The 14277-nt window shown below is 36.1% G+C and overlaps 2 protein-coding genes across 2 annotated transcripts; both read left to right on the top strand.

Moving 5' to 3' along the window:
• The first annotated feature begins 330 nt into the window (after window positions 1-330).
• On the top strand, window positions 331-8262 carry LOC126785161 (poly [ADP-ribose] polymerase 1). Its single transcript, XM_050510772.1, has 20 exons — window positions 331-642; window positions 1204-1253; window positions 1353-1551; window positions 2398-2563; window positions 2675-2987; window positions 3420-3615; window positions 3693-3848; window positions 3959-4019; window positions 4141-4204; window positions 4294-4545; window positions 5136-5373; window positions 5465-5577; window positions 5747-5823; window positions 5934-6091; window positions 6305-6496; window positions 6677-6785; window positions 6952-7034; window positions 7169-7306; window positions 7562-7744; window positions 7963-8262. Exons 1-20 carry the CDS (start codon window positions 493-495, stop codon window positions 8008-8010), a joined length of 2946 nt encoding a protein of 981 aa, XP_050366729.1. The 5' UTR covers window positions 331-492; the 3' UTR covers window positions 8011-8262.
• Window positions 8263-12351: 4089 nt separating this feature from the next.
• On the top strand, window positions 12352-13417 carry LOC126785186 (LOB domain-containing protein 16). The gene is made up of 2 exons (XM_050510800.1): window positions 12352-12666; window positions 12934-13417. The coding sequence occupies exons 1-2, from the start codon at window positions 12352-12354 to the stop codon at window positions 13267-13269; spliced, it is 651 nt and encodes a 216-aa protein (XP_050366757.1). The 3' UTR covers window positions 13270-13417.
• Window positions 13418-14277: the final 860 nt, after the last annotated feature.

Genomic DNA, 14277 nt, shown 5'->3' with positions numbered 1-14277 from the left:
CACCTCCACTAGTCCACCTCTAGCGACGCCGCCGCCTCTAGCAACCATCGAACTCCGACAACAGGGAACTTTTGGCCCAAAGTCATCGGAATAGTAACATATGATCGTGCAAAATTTTAGTTGGTTAATTTTCAGATTTAGATATAATGATGTATCTATGACCGTTACATGATCATCAAGTAACATCATCACTTCGTCACATAATTGTTGTCGTTTGTCAGAACTTAAAGGATTTTTTGTAATTGTTTTAGATAAATTATAAATTTGGGTCTTTAAGTCGGGGCGGGTGAAAAGTGGAGGTCCAGAAAAGGACAGAGAGCCGTGGAGCTCCGAATGTCAGTAGGAACTAGAAACAAGAAGGTATTTCATTCCCACTGTGTCTGTGGGACTGTGACTTCATCACACCCTTGTGTTTGGTCGGTTCTTCTCTCAGTTGTTGTTCTTGTTTCCAATAACAAGAGAGAGGGAGATAGAGACTTCTGACTTCTGAGAATGGCGGACCCTCAGAACCAGAAGCCATGGAAGGTGGAGTACGCCAAGTCTTCACGCTCGTCATGCAAAACCTGCAGAAACCCCATTGAGAAAGAGACCCTCCGCTTCGGCAAGATGGTTCAGGCCACCCAATTCGACGGCTTCATGCCCGTAACTCCTCTCATTCCTCACTCTCTCTATTTTTACTCATATATTTCTGTTATTCGTTGTCAATATCCAGAAACGCATAAAGCTCACAACTCTTTTTGTGCTTTCAATTTACTTGTTCTTACTATTCCGGCCAAACTCCTCACCTTGAAAAGTTACATATTTCGATGATTTTTTTTTCTTAGAAATTTAGGTTTTGAGGTTTCTTTGTGTATTTCTGCTGCATTGTGTATTGATCGTGGTGTTTTTGTTGGTAAAAATTAAAACTTTGGGTAAACTGAATGTCTAGTTGTTAAAAGCTAGCAAATTTATTTAGACCTGGGTTAATTGCTCAGGTTTTGTTACACTTAGATGTGAAGTTAAAGGCTTGAAGCATTGCTCAGAGCGTAATTAAGAATTGGCACCAAAAGAAAAAGAAAGAATTGTCGCCTCTACCATACACAAATGGATTTTTTTTTATATATATATTTTTCTCAATCATAATCTTTGCTCTGTTACCTGCATTTGGGGAAATACCAGCGCATGTATGATAATTATTGCCTTATTGGTTGTTTTTGTTTTCAGATGTGGAACCATGCTAGTTGCATAATGAAGAAGGCAAAGCAGATAAAATCGTATGTATTTTTATTGTAATATTCTGTAATATAATCGTTATCAGTGACTGAAGTGGATGGTTGTGGAAATTAACTGCTATGCGTTTGTCTTGCATTTAGAACTGATGAAGTGGAAGGCCTTGAGCTGCTCCGGTGGGAAGATCAGAAGAGAATTAGAGATTATGTACAAAGTGGTGGATCAGGTGGTCCTGCTGGCCCCTCGGAAACAAAAACTACAAGCAAGGCCAGTGGTATTGAAGTTTCGCAAACTTCTCGGGCTACTTGCAAAATATGCAGCAATAAGATTTTAAAGGGGGAGGTTGGTAACTAGTGTAGTAACTATTTTTTCTCCATTTTTCTCCATTTTTGTCTGTTCAGTAAGTAATCTTTTGCATAATTGGGACCTTCTTCAATCTCAGGGTGCGATGAATGGCATCCTTGGGTCTATTAGGTATCTTGATGCAGGGCAGAAGATAGAAGTTCTTGGCTTCTGCATCATTTCTTCTTAAAAGAAATCTGCAAGCCAAATGTAGATTTTCAGAATTGATAACCATGGTCATCTTTTTTTTTTTGGCACAATATTGTATAACTTTATTTTAAGATGTTCTTTCATCTATTTGAGTTCTAGCAAGGGTCAACTAGATGCTCAATATAATTGCAAGCGTAGGATTTTGCTGTATTGTTTGTCTGAGAAGCTGAGAAGAATCAGTACTTATAACAGGGCATCTCATTGCCATAGTGTTGTCTTCTCATGGTCAGGCTTATGGTTTCCCTCACTAGTCTAGTAAGTCCGCGTTTAGAGGACTTTATTGGTTTGTGATGAACTTATCTTTCCAATAAGAAGGATCCTCTGGTCATTCTCCGTAGTTCCCCAGTGCTCCTCAAACAAGGTATCTGTACGTGAGGACTTTCCATCTTGAGATACCAGCCAAATTATACTCTGAAGACCTCAACCCACCACCCCCTCCTTTTGTTCTTACTTGGTGTAGTGTAATGGAGTACCACTAGTGTCAAAACACACTGACAACAGAATTCTGTGATTGTGTGGAAAGTTTCATCTACGTTTATCCCAAATGTCTTCATCATCATTGTACTTTTCAATTCTCCTTGATTAGGCATAAGTTGTTGTTAAATCTCCATTTATTGTTTTTCATTCCATTAATAGGTCCGTGTATCAACCAAGCCTGAAGGTCAAGGAGCTAGGGGCTTGGCATGGTACCATGCCAAGTGTTTCATGGAATCATCACCATCGGCCGAAGTGGAGAAGCTATCTGGATGGGAGAGCATCCCAGTTTCTGATCAGGCAGCTTTGTCTGCCTTAGCTAAGGATGGTATAGAGTTCAGAATTGTTTTATTTCGATTTTTTTTTTACTCAGTGGTTGCTGCTGTTCATCAGTTTTATTCAGTTGTTACTGTTTATCTCATAGTAATCATCCTTTCAGACAAAAAAGTTGAGGCACAAGATATTAAAGAGATTCTGCCACAGTCAACTTCTAAATCTGGCACTAAACGAAGAAAAGATGGGGATGATGATCAGAAGTCAAAGATTATTAAGTCGGAAGGTGACGTGTCAACAAGCAGGGATACGTCTGTGAGTGCTGCTGATATAGAGAGCCAAATGGAGGCGCAAACAAAAGAGCTCTGGGCTCTGAAGGATGATCTCAAAAAGCATGTGACAACTGTAGAGCTGCGTAAAATGCTTGAAGCCAATGCTCAGAGTTCAACAGGATCAGAGCTTGATATGCGTGAGCGTTGGTAATATTCTATAATCTTGCCCCCAATTGTGGAAATTGCAAGCATTACTTTAGTCTAATTATTTTTTTATTGTTCATAATTCCTCTGAGTTTTTTTTTTATTTACAGATCTGTTTGCCTTTAATCTGGTTTAGATAATTTTTCATGTTTTTTTTCACAATCTTTTGCTTACAGTTATGTTTGCCTTTAGGGTTATGGCAATAAATATTTGTACTGTACTGGATTTTTCAGTCTATAGAATGTATCTCAAATCTTGTTACCTGGAGTTTCTCACAATGGGAAACCTCTTGTTTTGTTTTCCACCAATGTATTTTTCAGAAGATTATTTTCCACCAATATTTGTTTAAGTGATAAGTTGTTATCAGTTGATAAAGAAATGTGGATCGTTAGTTTCTCACCTTTTGAATTTTCTTTTGCGATATTTCTTGTCCAGCGCTGATGGAATGATGTTTGGAGCACTTAGTACCTGCCCACTTTGTTCCGGTCATCTTCACTATTCTGGAGCCATGTACAGGTGCCACGGATTCCTGACTGCATGGAGCAAGTGTTCTTACTCTACTCAAGAACCTGAACGTCTTAAAGGGAAGTGGAAAGTCCCAGAAGATACAGATAATCAATTTCTGCAGAAGGTACTTATGTCCTGTGTCTTATATGGGTTGATAGTCATCCAAAGACCAAAATATAACGATTTTTCTTTATTTTCCAGTGGTTCAAATCACAGAAAGTTTGCAAACCTGCACGAATACTGCCACCGCCATCATCCAACAGTCCTGGAGGTCAGGCTTTCAATGGCCAACCTCAATCTGGTGCCAGCTTGGCAGATTTGAAAGTTTCTTTTCGTGGAATACCAAAAGAATCCATGGCATGATCTTCTTTCCTTTCTCTATGTCTTTATTTATTTCTTTGTATCTGTGGGATAACATTTCACTCCAGTTTCTGTTCTGTATATCTAATTCATCTTTGATTATGCAGGAAAAGTGGAATAAAGATATAGAAGGGGCAGCTGGATCCATTCATGCCAAGATAAAAAAAGGCATGTGATTATCACCTACTGAATTTTGATTTAATATCTTGCCTTCTTTGAAATAGGGGTGGTTCTTTAAGCTATTCAGGATGCATAGTGATGCTCATAATTGCTTAAAAATGAAGTGCAGATACTACTTGCTTAGTTGTGGGTGAAGGACTGGATGACAAAGATGCTGAGATGAAAAAAGCAAGGTGAAGATACTATCAAATCACTTTCTTGACTTCTCAGTATTTTCTATTTAGTTTCATTTTTGCTTCACTAAGATGTGTTTCATTTGTAGGAGGATGAAAATACCAATTGTTAGAGAAGATTATCTGGTTGAGTGCTTTAAGAGAAAGAAAAAGCTACCATTTGATCTTTACAAAATTGAAGCTGTTGGTGAAGCCTCTAGCATGGTCACTGTCAAAGTAAAAGGGCAAAGCTCTGTTCATGAATCTTCTGGATTGCAAGACACGGGTCACATTCTCGAGGATGGAAAAAGCATATACAATACTACTTTGAGCATGTCTGATTTGTCAACCGGTGTTAACAGGTGTGTTTGTAATAGCACATCTTCCTTGTTTAGCGATATCTGTGGACATAATCTATTACTCATTTCCTGGATAATAAATTGCTAGTATCTTTTGCTTGCCCTGGATACCTATGCAAGGCCACCATGGTTGAGTAAAGATGTCGGAGATAGAATCTTGCGTTGGATACCCATGCAAGGCCATCATGGTTTAATTAAAGATGTCTGAGATATGATCTTGTCTTAAAAGTTAGTGATATAAGGACATGGATTAAAGTTGTCTATTCAGTTTATAGTTTGCTTGGGATGAAAGCATTATTCTACTATTAAAAGGAAAAAAGAAGAAACGGAAGAACAAAAAGAAAAACCATCAAGTGTAGAGACTAGAAATTTTTTCATTTACAATAAGGAAACTGTGGAAGTGAAACTTATCATTATTAGTCAAGCATCACTGCTGTTAATTTTTGTTTGTTCGTTTTCCTGCTTTTTTTTTTTTTAAGGAAATCATAGTCTCTACCTTGACATGTCACATCCTGGTTAGTAAATATAAACTCATTTCAAAATATAATGTACTAATTTGACTCTCTTTTTCCCTGTCTCTTTTCTATGTGAAGTTATTACATCCTCCAAATTATACAAGACGATAAAAGTTCAGAGTGCCATGTGTTCCGTAAATGGGGACGAGTGGGAAATGACAAAATTGGAGGTAACAAACTGGAAGAGATGTCAAAGTATGATGCCATATCTGAGTTTAAGCGTTTGTTTCTTGAGAAGACTGGCAATTCATGGGAAGCGTGGGAGAAAAAACAAGATTTTCAGAAGCGACCTGGAAAATTCTTTCCATTGGATATTGTACTGCTCATTCTTTCACTTCTTCATTTTTTTTCCAGAAGGATATAATACTAATCCTTGTCCTAGTTTAATAAATTGTTAAAACTTGTAGGATTATGGTGTTAACAAAGAGGTTTCAAAGAAAAATCAGAACAATGCACCTAGTAAATTGCCTCCCCAGTTAGCAGAACTGATGAAGATGCTCTTCAATGTTGAAACATACCGGTAATGGCACTTTATTTAATTTGTCCGCTCCCACCCGCGGTGGTCCCCCTTTTCCTCCCTCCAATCTTTTATACACCTGTGTGTGTGTGTACATAGGGTATATATTATATCATATAGCTATATGTATCTATGTGTTTTTGACGATGAGACTAACCGTCAAGTTTCACAGAGCTGCCATGATGGAATTTGAGATAAATATGTCAGAGATGCCACTTGGTAAACTGAGTAAAAGCAATATTCAAAAGGGTAAGCACTGAAAACACAATCTTTTAATTTGCTGCACAGCTCAAAATTTCTTCATTTTAATTTTAATGCGCTTGGCAGCTGAAAACATAATCTATATATTCTATATTCAGGGTTTGAGGCATTAACAGATATACAGAATCTATTAAAGAGTGATGGTTCCTCTTCCATAAAAGATAGCTTGATTGTAGATGCAAGCAATCGGTTTTTCACAGTGATCCCTTCTATACATCCGCATATTATTAGGGATGAGGATGACTTTCAGTCAAAGGTACGTGAGCTCTGTGTGCTTAAATCTTTCAAGTTATCTCATATTCTCAAGACTTCCCTTAATTGTAAGACTATTGGTTTTGCTGTACTTTATTGAGGGTTTTCTATTGGTCTCCCCCTGATAAGCATTTAGCTTAAAACTGATTTCCAAAACTTTGTATAGCTCAAATGCAAGGCATTAAAGGTTGATATGGCTTGCATTTTCTCATGGCAGTTGAAAATGCTAGAAGCTCTCCAGGACATTGAAATTGCTTCCAGATTAGTCGGTTTTGATGCTGATACTGATGACTCTCTAGATGAGAAGTATAAGAAGCTCCGTTGTTGTATGAATCCACTTCCTCACAATAGTGAAGATTATCAGTTGATTGAGAAGTATCTTCATACTACTCATGCCCCTACACATACGGTGGGTTTGCATTTTGATACTCTTCTAACATAATTTCCTGGTGAAAAGTTTGAATATACTGTGGTTTTCATTTTTATACTCTTGGACATATTGTCCTGGTGAAAAGTTTGGATATACTCTGCTAATGTCAATTCATTTATTTATGTAAATCTTGTTTCTGGCATGTGATGAGATTATCAGGATTGGAGTCTTGAACTTGAAGAAGTTTTTTCACTTGAAAGGGAAGGGGAATTTGATCAATATGCTCCCTACCGGAAAAAGCTTAAAAACAGAATGCTGCTTTGGCATGGTAAGTTGTACTAACCATAACCTTTATGGACTATGGATAAACTTTTTCAGCATTGAGATGAGAATGGCTATAGTTCTTTGCAATTATTTTACAAGGTGCATAGAAGTCTATTGATAAAAATTTTAGGATACAGAATCATGAACAATGGTGGTTGTCTTTTCCTCAGGTTCTCGGTTTACAAACTTTGTGGGTATACTTAGCCAAGGACTAAGAATAGCTCCTCCTGAAGCTCCGGCTACTGGTTATATGGTTTGTTTCTCCGTCCATATTCATATCTGTATGTAATATGTATTGATGTTGATACATGAATGTCTTTACAACATTGGCCACACTGTTTTATCCACTTTTCTCGAAACTACAAGGTTAAGCATCTTGCTGTGCAGTTTGGCAAGGGGATTTACTTTGCTGACCTTGTCAGTAAGAGTGCTCAATACTGCTATACAGATAAGAAAAATCCTGTGGGCCTCATGCTTTTAAGTGAAGTTGCCCTGGGAGAGATCCACGAGCTCAAGAAAGCTACGGTGAGCTCAGTTGCATCCCCCTTTCCTTTCTTTTTCTGCCATCCTTTTTTCTTTTTCTTTTTTCGACTGCTATCCTTCTATTTATGTCTGTTGATCACATTATTATTCTATATAAATTGACATTATTTGTCAACTATTTTGAACTCCCCTAGAAATTTCCAGTGACCTTATGTAAGAAGAGAACATACTGGATGCATGAGACTTATTTTCTCTTACGACTTTTTCCCATTTAACTTATTATTTTACTGTATTCAGTATATGGATAAACCTCCCAATGGAAAGCACTCTATAAAGGGACTTGGCAAGAAAAAACCTGAGGAGTCAGACTACATGAAATGGAGGAATGATGTTACTGTGCCCTGTGGCAAACCCGTGGACTCACATGTCAGGACCACTGAACTGATGTATAATGAGTATATCGTTTATGATAAAGCTCAAGTAAGTTCTGAACTCCGTTCGTTCTGGTCATTTTCTATCTTCTATAAAAAGTGGCAGTTTTGTTCACTAATTTTGCTTGTTTGAGAATTTGATTTAACTTGTTTACTAGTAATTACTGAAAGCGGCAGCCACATTGTAGGCAATATAAGGTATACATGGATAATTAGGTTTGTAATTCATAGAGCCACCCTAAATAAGATATTTTGTTCTCTTAACAGGTGAAGATGCAATTTCTATTGAAGGTGAAGTTTCACCACAAGAGGTGAGGGAGGCATATGGATGTCAGTATTTTGGTCTAGTGTACAGTGGAGGTGGGGTGGGGTGGCCAGAAACTCGCAACCTTCCATTTTGTAGAACTTGGTCGATAAGATCTATTTTGTGGATTGCTGGAGATCTTATCACTTTTGCTTCTGGCACTGTAAACAGTAGCTTGTGATGACCGTGGACTTGAACTAATTTTGTAAGCCACTTCTACTAATGAACTCTTATCGGCATAAGTTGTGACCTGAATCACCTGATTTTCGTTGGCAAAAGTAAAGTTTTATTGAGCCGCTTTTACCAACGTATTCTTCAACAAAATTTGTGTTGCTCAACTTCTAAGTTCTAACTAAGAACTTTCATCATTCCCTGATTTTGTTAAAGCCACTTCTTCCATTTCTTTGTCCCAAATTGTATCCTATTTCGTGTCAACGAATTTTCATAGCCAAATGGTGTCCCCTAGTTAACAGATGCACATAACTAGGGCAAGTCACAACTAGTCTACTACTGATGAGCCTTGTTTTGTTAAGCCAAGATCAGCTAAGTTGGGAGTGTTTATCTCTCTAATTTTAGTAAGCCACTTCTGCCGACGAACATGTGTCAGTGTACTCAAATCTATCTATAGCAAGAAAGTGGTCAAGACTTGTGAGCAACCATCTCGCAAGTAACTTGACGTTTGGGACCTAAAAAGAAATCTGGGACTTCTTAATGAATACCAGCGCTAATTTGGATCCAAAGTCGTGGTGTTTTTTTTTGTGCCAAATAAATCTCCCATGCCATTACGCCTGAGAAATCTTTCGTAATTGATCTTCAATTTGGAGATCTTGAAGGTGGCTTTGCATGTGTGACATGTGTTTGGATGATGATCTTCATTGACTCCAAACAATCTATGCTCGCGTCACAAGAAACTGGATTCTTGATGGCAAATTTCCGTTTTAGTCTTTATATAATTTGCTTGGTGCTAAAGAGCTTGACAATGAACGTGCTGCGCAAGCAAAGCCACAGCTGAGATAAGAAGTATGACATGGGAATGTGGCCTTCTGCTACAAACATTCTTCTTTGTTAAGATGACGGTGACAAACCCTTTTTCTTCATACAAGGTCTTCCACCGGTGCTACTTTCTATTCCTCACAGCTGGTTCTGAAGCACATCAATGCATTGCACTTTCCCCCTATTGTACAAAAACTGGGCCATGTAGTAAAATGAGTTACTGGGTAGGTCTAGTTTTTGCAACAATAAGAAACGGAGGAGTGGTTTCTGGTTGAAGGTGGAGAGTGAAGCAACAGGGTTTGCATTTAATCTGTTTTGGGGTGAGACGCAAGAGTTTGTGAAAACGATGGCATTGTTCAAACCACTTTGGACTTTCAGTCATTCGAGTTTTGTCTGAAAGTGTTGAATGTAAGCATAACGCACGAGGACACAGCTTCACCAACTTCATCACCATTAAAGCCAATCTTTGACTACCCAATTCCCCAAACAGAACCGGCAGGACTTCATAATTTTTCTTCACCAAGTTGGAGTACTCCTTATGAACTTGAACTAACATGTCTCATCCTTGTTAGACAATTCATCTTAGGTCATGTTTTCTTATTAGTACAATTAATTTTCAATTAATTTTAATTTTGATGATTAGTAAAATTATGTTTTGTTGATTAGTATAATTAATTTTAATTTTAATGATTAACATAATTAATTTTAATTATGATGATTGATACAATAAATTTTAATTTTAATTGGTTAATACAATAAATTTTAATTTTGAGGATTAAAATTAGGAATGGATTAAAAAATAATCTATATGTGTGTATATATATATATATATCAAGATCATCTCTACAAAATTTCATCTAATTCGGACATCATTAAGGTATTGAAATTAGATTAAATCAATGAATGAATTAAAACTGTTCAACGTGAACCGTTAGTGTAAATCTCAATTTTGAAAACTCAAACAATTGTCAAATTAGATGAAACTTTGTAGAGATGATCTTGAATAGCATAGCTAAATATTGAATCGCTTTTGGTGAAAATATTTGACCGAAACGTGTGCCAAAATTGGAACTTCACTCTGTAATTTCAGAGTGAAGTTTCACTCTGGATAGGGACTGTATATATATATATATATATACATATATATCAACCTCACTATATTTCTCTATTTGAATTAAAATGAATAATAAAATATTAGAACTAATTTCTTAATTATGAAAATAATTTATTTACTTAAAATAAGAATCTAATACAAAATTATAATACTTAAACATATAATAACCACCTCAAATCTTAAAATATAATTTAAGACATAAAAATTTAGCTCTATCGGTTAGAGACTATTACATCAATGAATAATTCAACTTTTCAAAACTAAAATTTTAGCCATGCTATTTTAATTTTTCCAGTTGGAAAATGGTCTTAGGTGATAGTCAGGGTCTTAATCTAGAGATTAATCAAAAACCTAAGGATTAAATACTTGTGAACCCTATACTTTAGGTGTAAAAACAGTTTTGTCATTCTACTTTCAAATTTAATCTGTATATCCTTTAACTCTTATTTTTAACAGTTTTGTCCTTCTTTTTTTAACAGTTTAGTCAATTCCGTTAGTTGACCGTTAAAAAATTCCGTTAAGCCGTTAAAATGCCTAGAATACCCCCAATTCAAATAAGATTTTTTTCTTTCTTTTCTCATGTCTTTTTTATTTTCTCTTTTGGTTTTTCTTGGTTTTAAATTTAATTCATCATATGTGCTATCCAATATATATAATTGTAATCAACACAAATTATCAAATTAATTGTAAACAAGAGGATAATTAATGACAATTGCTTAACATCAAATTGGAAATAAATAATTTGAAACTATTTTTGCATCAAAGTATGGATATGATAGTAGAAGTCTTTTTTGTCTTAGCATTATAGAAATTAATCAAAATATGTTTGTAGAGCATCATAATATAAAAGAAGTTTATAAGTGGATTTGAGTACTGGCACTCACATGTCATTTTAGGCATTATCCAATTGATTATAAGATGTTTACAATTAATTTGATAATTTGTGTTGATTACAATTATATATATTTGATAGCACATATGATGAATGAAATTTAAAAACAAGAAAAACAAAAAGAAAGACCAAAAGAGAAAATAAAAAAGGCATAAGAAAAAAAGAAAAAAATATGATTTGAATTTGGGGTATTCTAGACATTTTAACGGCTTAACGGAATTTTTTAACGATCAACTAACGGAATGGATAAAACTGTTAAAAATAAAAGTTAAAGGATATACAGATTAAATTTAAAAGTAGAAGGTCAAAACTGTTTTTACACCTAAAGTATAGAGTGTCACAAGTATTTAACCCAAAACCTAATTTGCATGCATGCAACTCATGCATACATGTTGAGTTCGAAGGAAAACATACTGATTTAGACATAATTTATAATTAGGTGTAAGTTCGAATAAATATAACTTTTAAGCACGTTATTTGCTTATTATTATTCTTATATTCAACGTATATATTTCACGTTTGCATATGAAGTATCATCTTCTTATAAGTTTTTATTTGCGTGTAATTGATAAACCGAATGTATCGCATACAAATTTTTATTTATATGTAATTGATAAATCAGATGGGTGGCTTATGATTATTTTATGAGAATCCTAACATAACTATTATCAATTAATATTGACAATTCCGTGAGAGGTCCCCTAAGTTATTGAAGAGCCAAAACTACAATTTTGGGTATATCACGGGGTTTTTAAACTCTTGATTCTTGATGAACAAACATAATATATGCTCATGGTAACTGAATCATTAGTCATTGTCGGTAAAAACCACTAACAGGTGGCAAGTAGCAGTAAACCCCTAGTCCACAAATTCCACAACGCGACAAAGTGCGCCAGTTCCCAGGTGCGGCGTTCGGCGGAAAGAAAACTATAAACCCCACTCTTCAAACCCTAAAAATCAAACTTGCCACATTTAAAAATTGGCTAATCACAACCCAGAAGCCAGTTGATCATCCCACACTCCAAAAAACCATTTCTATAATAACTTAATAAGTTTCAAAGCCAGAAGAAGAAAAGTAAGACCCAATATTGCATCAACCATTTTAAAATGTCTCCTGAGAACCCTGCATACAAACCTTCCATGTCCCCTTCCTCCTCCCATAGTCCCATTTCTTATAAGACCCCCCTTTATGTGCTCTCATTTCCCCACTTTCTTCTCCATTCACCCTCAAGCTTCATTTTTGCACCATTTTCTAGTGCACCCGTGTGCCTCTTCAATATATTTTTTGTTATCTCTCTGTCATTCTCTCTACCTCTCTTTACTTCTTCCTCTCTCTCTCTCTCTCTAGATACCATGGCTTCTGGGAGTACTGGTAGCAGTGCCACTACTACTACTGGAACTGGCTCTCCTTGTGGAGCATGCAAGTTTCTGAGGAGGAAGTGTGCCTCTGATTGCATATTTGCTCCGTACTTTTGCTCCGAACAAGGGCCTGCCCGATTTGCTGCCATTCACAAAGTGTTTGGGGCTAGCAATGTCTCCAAGCTCTTGCTTCATGTCCCTGTCCATGATCGATGTGAAGCTGTTGTCACAATTGCCTATGAAGCTCAAGCTCGGATTAGAGACCCCGTTTATGGATGTGTTGCTCACATTTTCGCCTTGCAGCAACAGGTACTTGCTAGTTCTAGCTTGTTCTTATATACAAGCATAAAAATATATCTCGCATTGATATTCTTTAGAAGCTCATTTTGCATAGTCCTACTTTTAACTTCCTCTGAATTATACTTAATTGGCTCTTTTCGAGAAAAAGAAGAAGATGTTTTCTTGTCCGACAATGTAACAATTATGAACAAGTTAAGATTATCAACATTAAATAGTATTAGAGTATAAAGTTTATATGGTGTCGCATACTAATCTTTGGTGGTTTTCGTTTCATAGGTGGCGTGCTTACAAGCACAATTGATGCAAGTGAAGGCACAAGTGGCTCATCAAAGCCTTATGGATTCAAGAGCCATGGAGAGTCAATGGCAGGGGAATATGAATGGAGTGACAAACTTTCCGAGTTACCCGAGTTACATGAATCCTATTTCTCCTCAGAGCTCGCTGGATTCCATTGATCACAGTAGCAATGAAGCTATGAATTATATGCAAGAGATACAAAGCAGCAGCAGATCAGAGGAATTTGCATTCCAAGCTTCTTCTAAGAAGAGAGCATATAACGGCACTGACTTGGGTGAGCTTCAAGCACTGGCCGTCCGAATGATGAGGAACTGATAAAACAGCATGATCCATCCAAGAATATATATGACGGTGATGAATCTATGATCTAATTCAAACGTGCTATGCCCCAATGATGTATATATTGAGCCTCTCGTTTTGTTTGTTTGGAGAAAAACAAATGAGCGCAACTAATCCGGCCTAAAGGTTTAAGTAGACGTTTCCTTCTCTCTTCTATGTGCTTCTACCTAATATTATTATGAGGTACGGATATTTTAGCGATTATAATCAAAGAGTTCTCAAGCGTTTTTAAGCTAATGTCGAAGATCAAGTTTTGAGTTCGGAACACATTATTTCTCAAATTTGATTGTGTTGCAACCTTTCAGACACGTACATGCATATATTACAGTATTAGGGGTAATGTCTAAAAGGTGATTAACCTTATTTGCTTAGTTTAATATTAAAATGGACGGTTTACCAAGTGAAATAAAATGCAAGTAACTTGAAGGTATACCCGCATTGAAATTGATATACCTCCCTTTGGGTACTCGGATCATCTTGAATTGTTAATTGCATTGTTACTTATGAAAAATGAGATTAGAAGTTGTGGAAGCTTAATTTGGTTCGGATTATAATAACAATTTACTCCGCTCTAGAAGCAAAAGTTCAACTCCTTGAATGTATCTTTGTGTAAGCAATTTTCCATTTAGTTAAGTTTCCAAGTCTTATTGATGTTTGATCCCCTACTTGTCTGAGAGAAACAAATCCTCAAAGTAAATGCAGCGTACCAACATCGTTGAAAGAACACGCACGCACATATTTCAGCAATCCCCAAACATTATTCCTTTCCTTTGGTCGATCTGTGCTTAATTAGTACCCCCTACCTAATTGACTAGCTAGGATCAAAATTAGAATATTTGATCAACTGATAATTAAGGTGATTATATATATGCGAGGATTCCAGCAACTTTAAAATGTTTAATCTAAATTTATAATCTAAAATTATACAAGAATGCGAGTTTGCTTTAGATATATTCTTACTCTTATAAAAGGATACTTGTCGAT

The sequence above is a fragment of the Argentina anserina genome, chromosome 2, assembly GCF_933775445.1.
Source record: "Argentina anserina chromosome 2, drPotAnse1.1, whole genome shotgun sequence".
Classification (NCBI taxonomy): Eukaryota; Viridiplantae; Streptophyta; class Magnoliopsida; order Rosales; family Rosaceae; genus Argentina; species Argentina anserina.
Note: the sequence above shows the minus strand (reverse complement) of the source record. Positions and strands in the feature narration are given on the sequence as shown.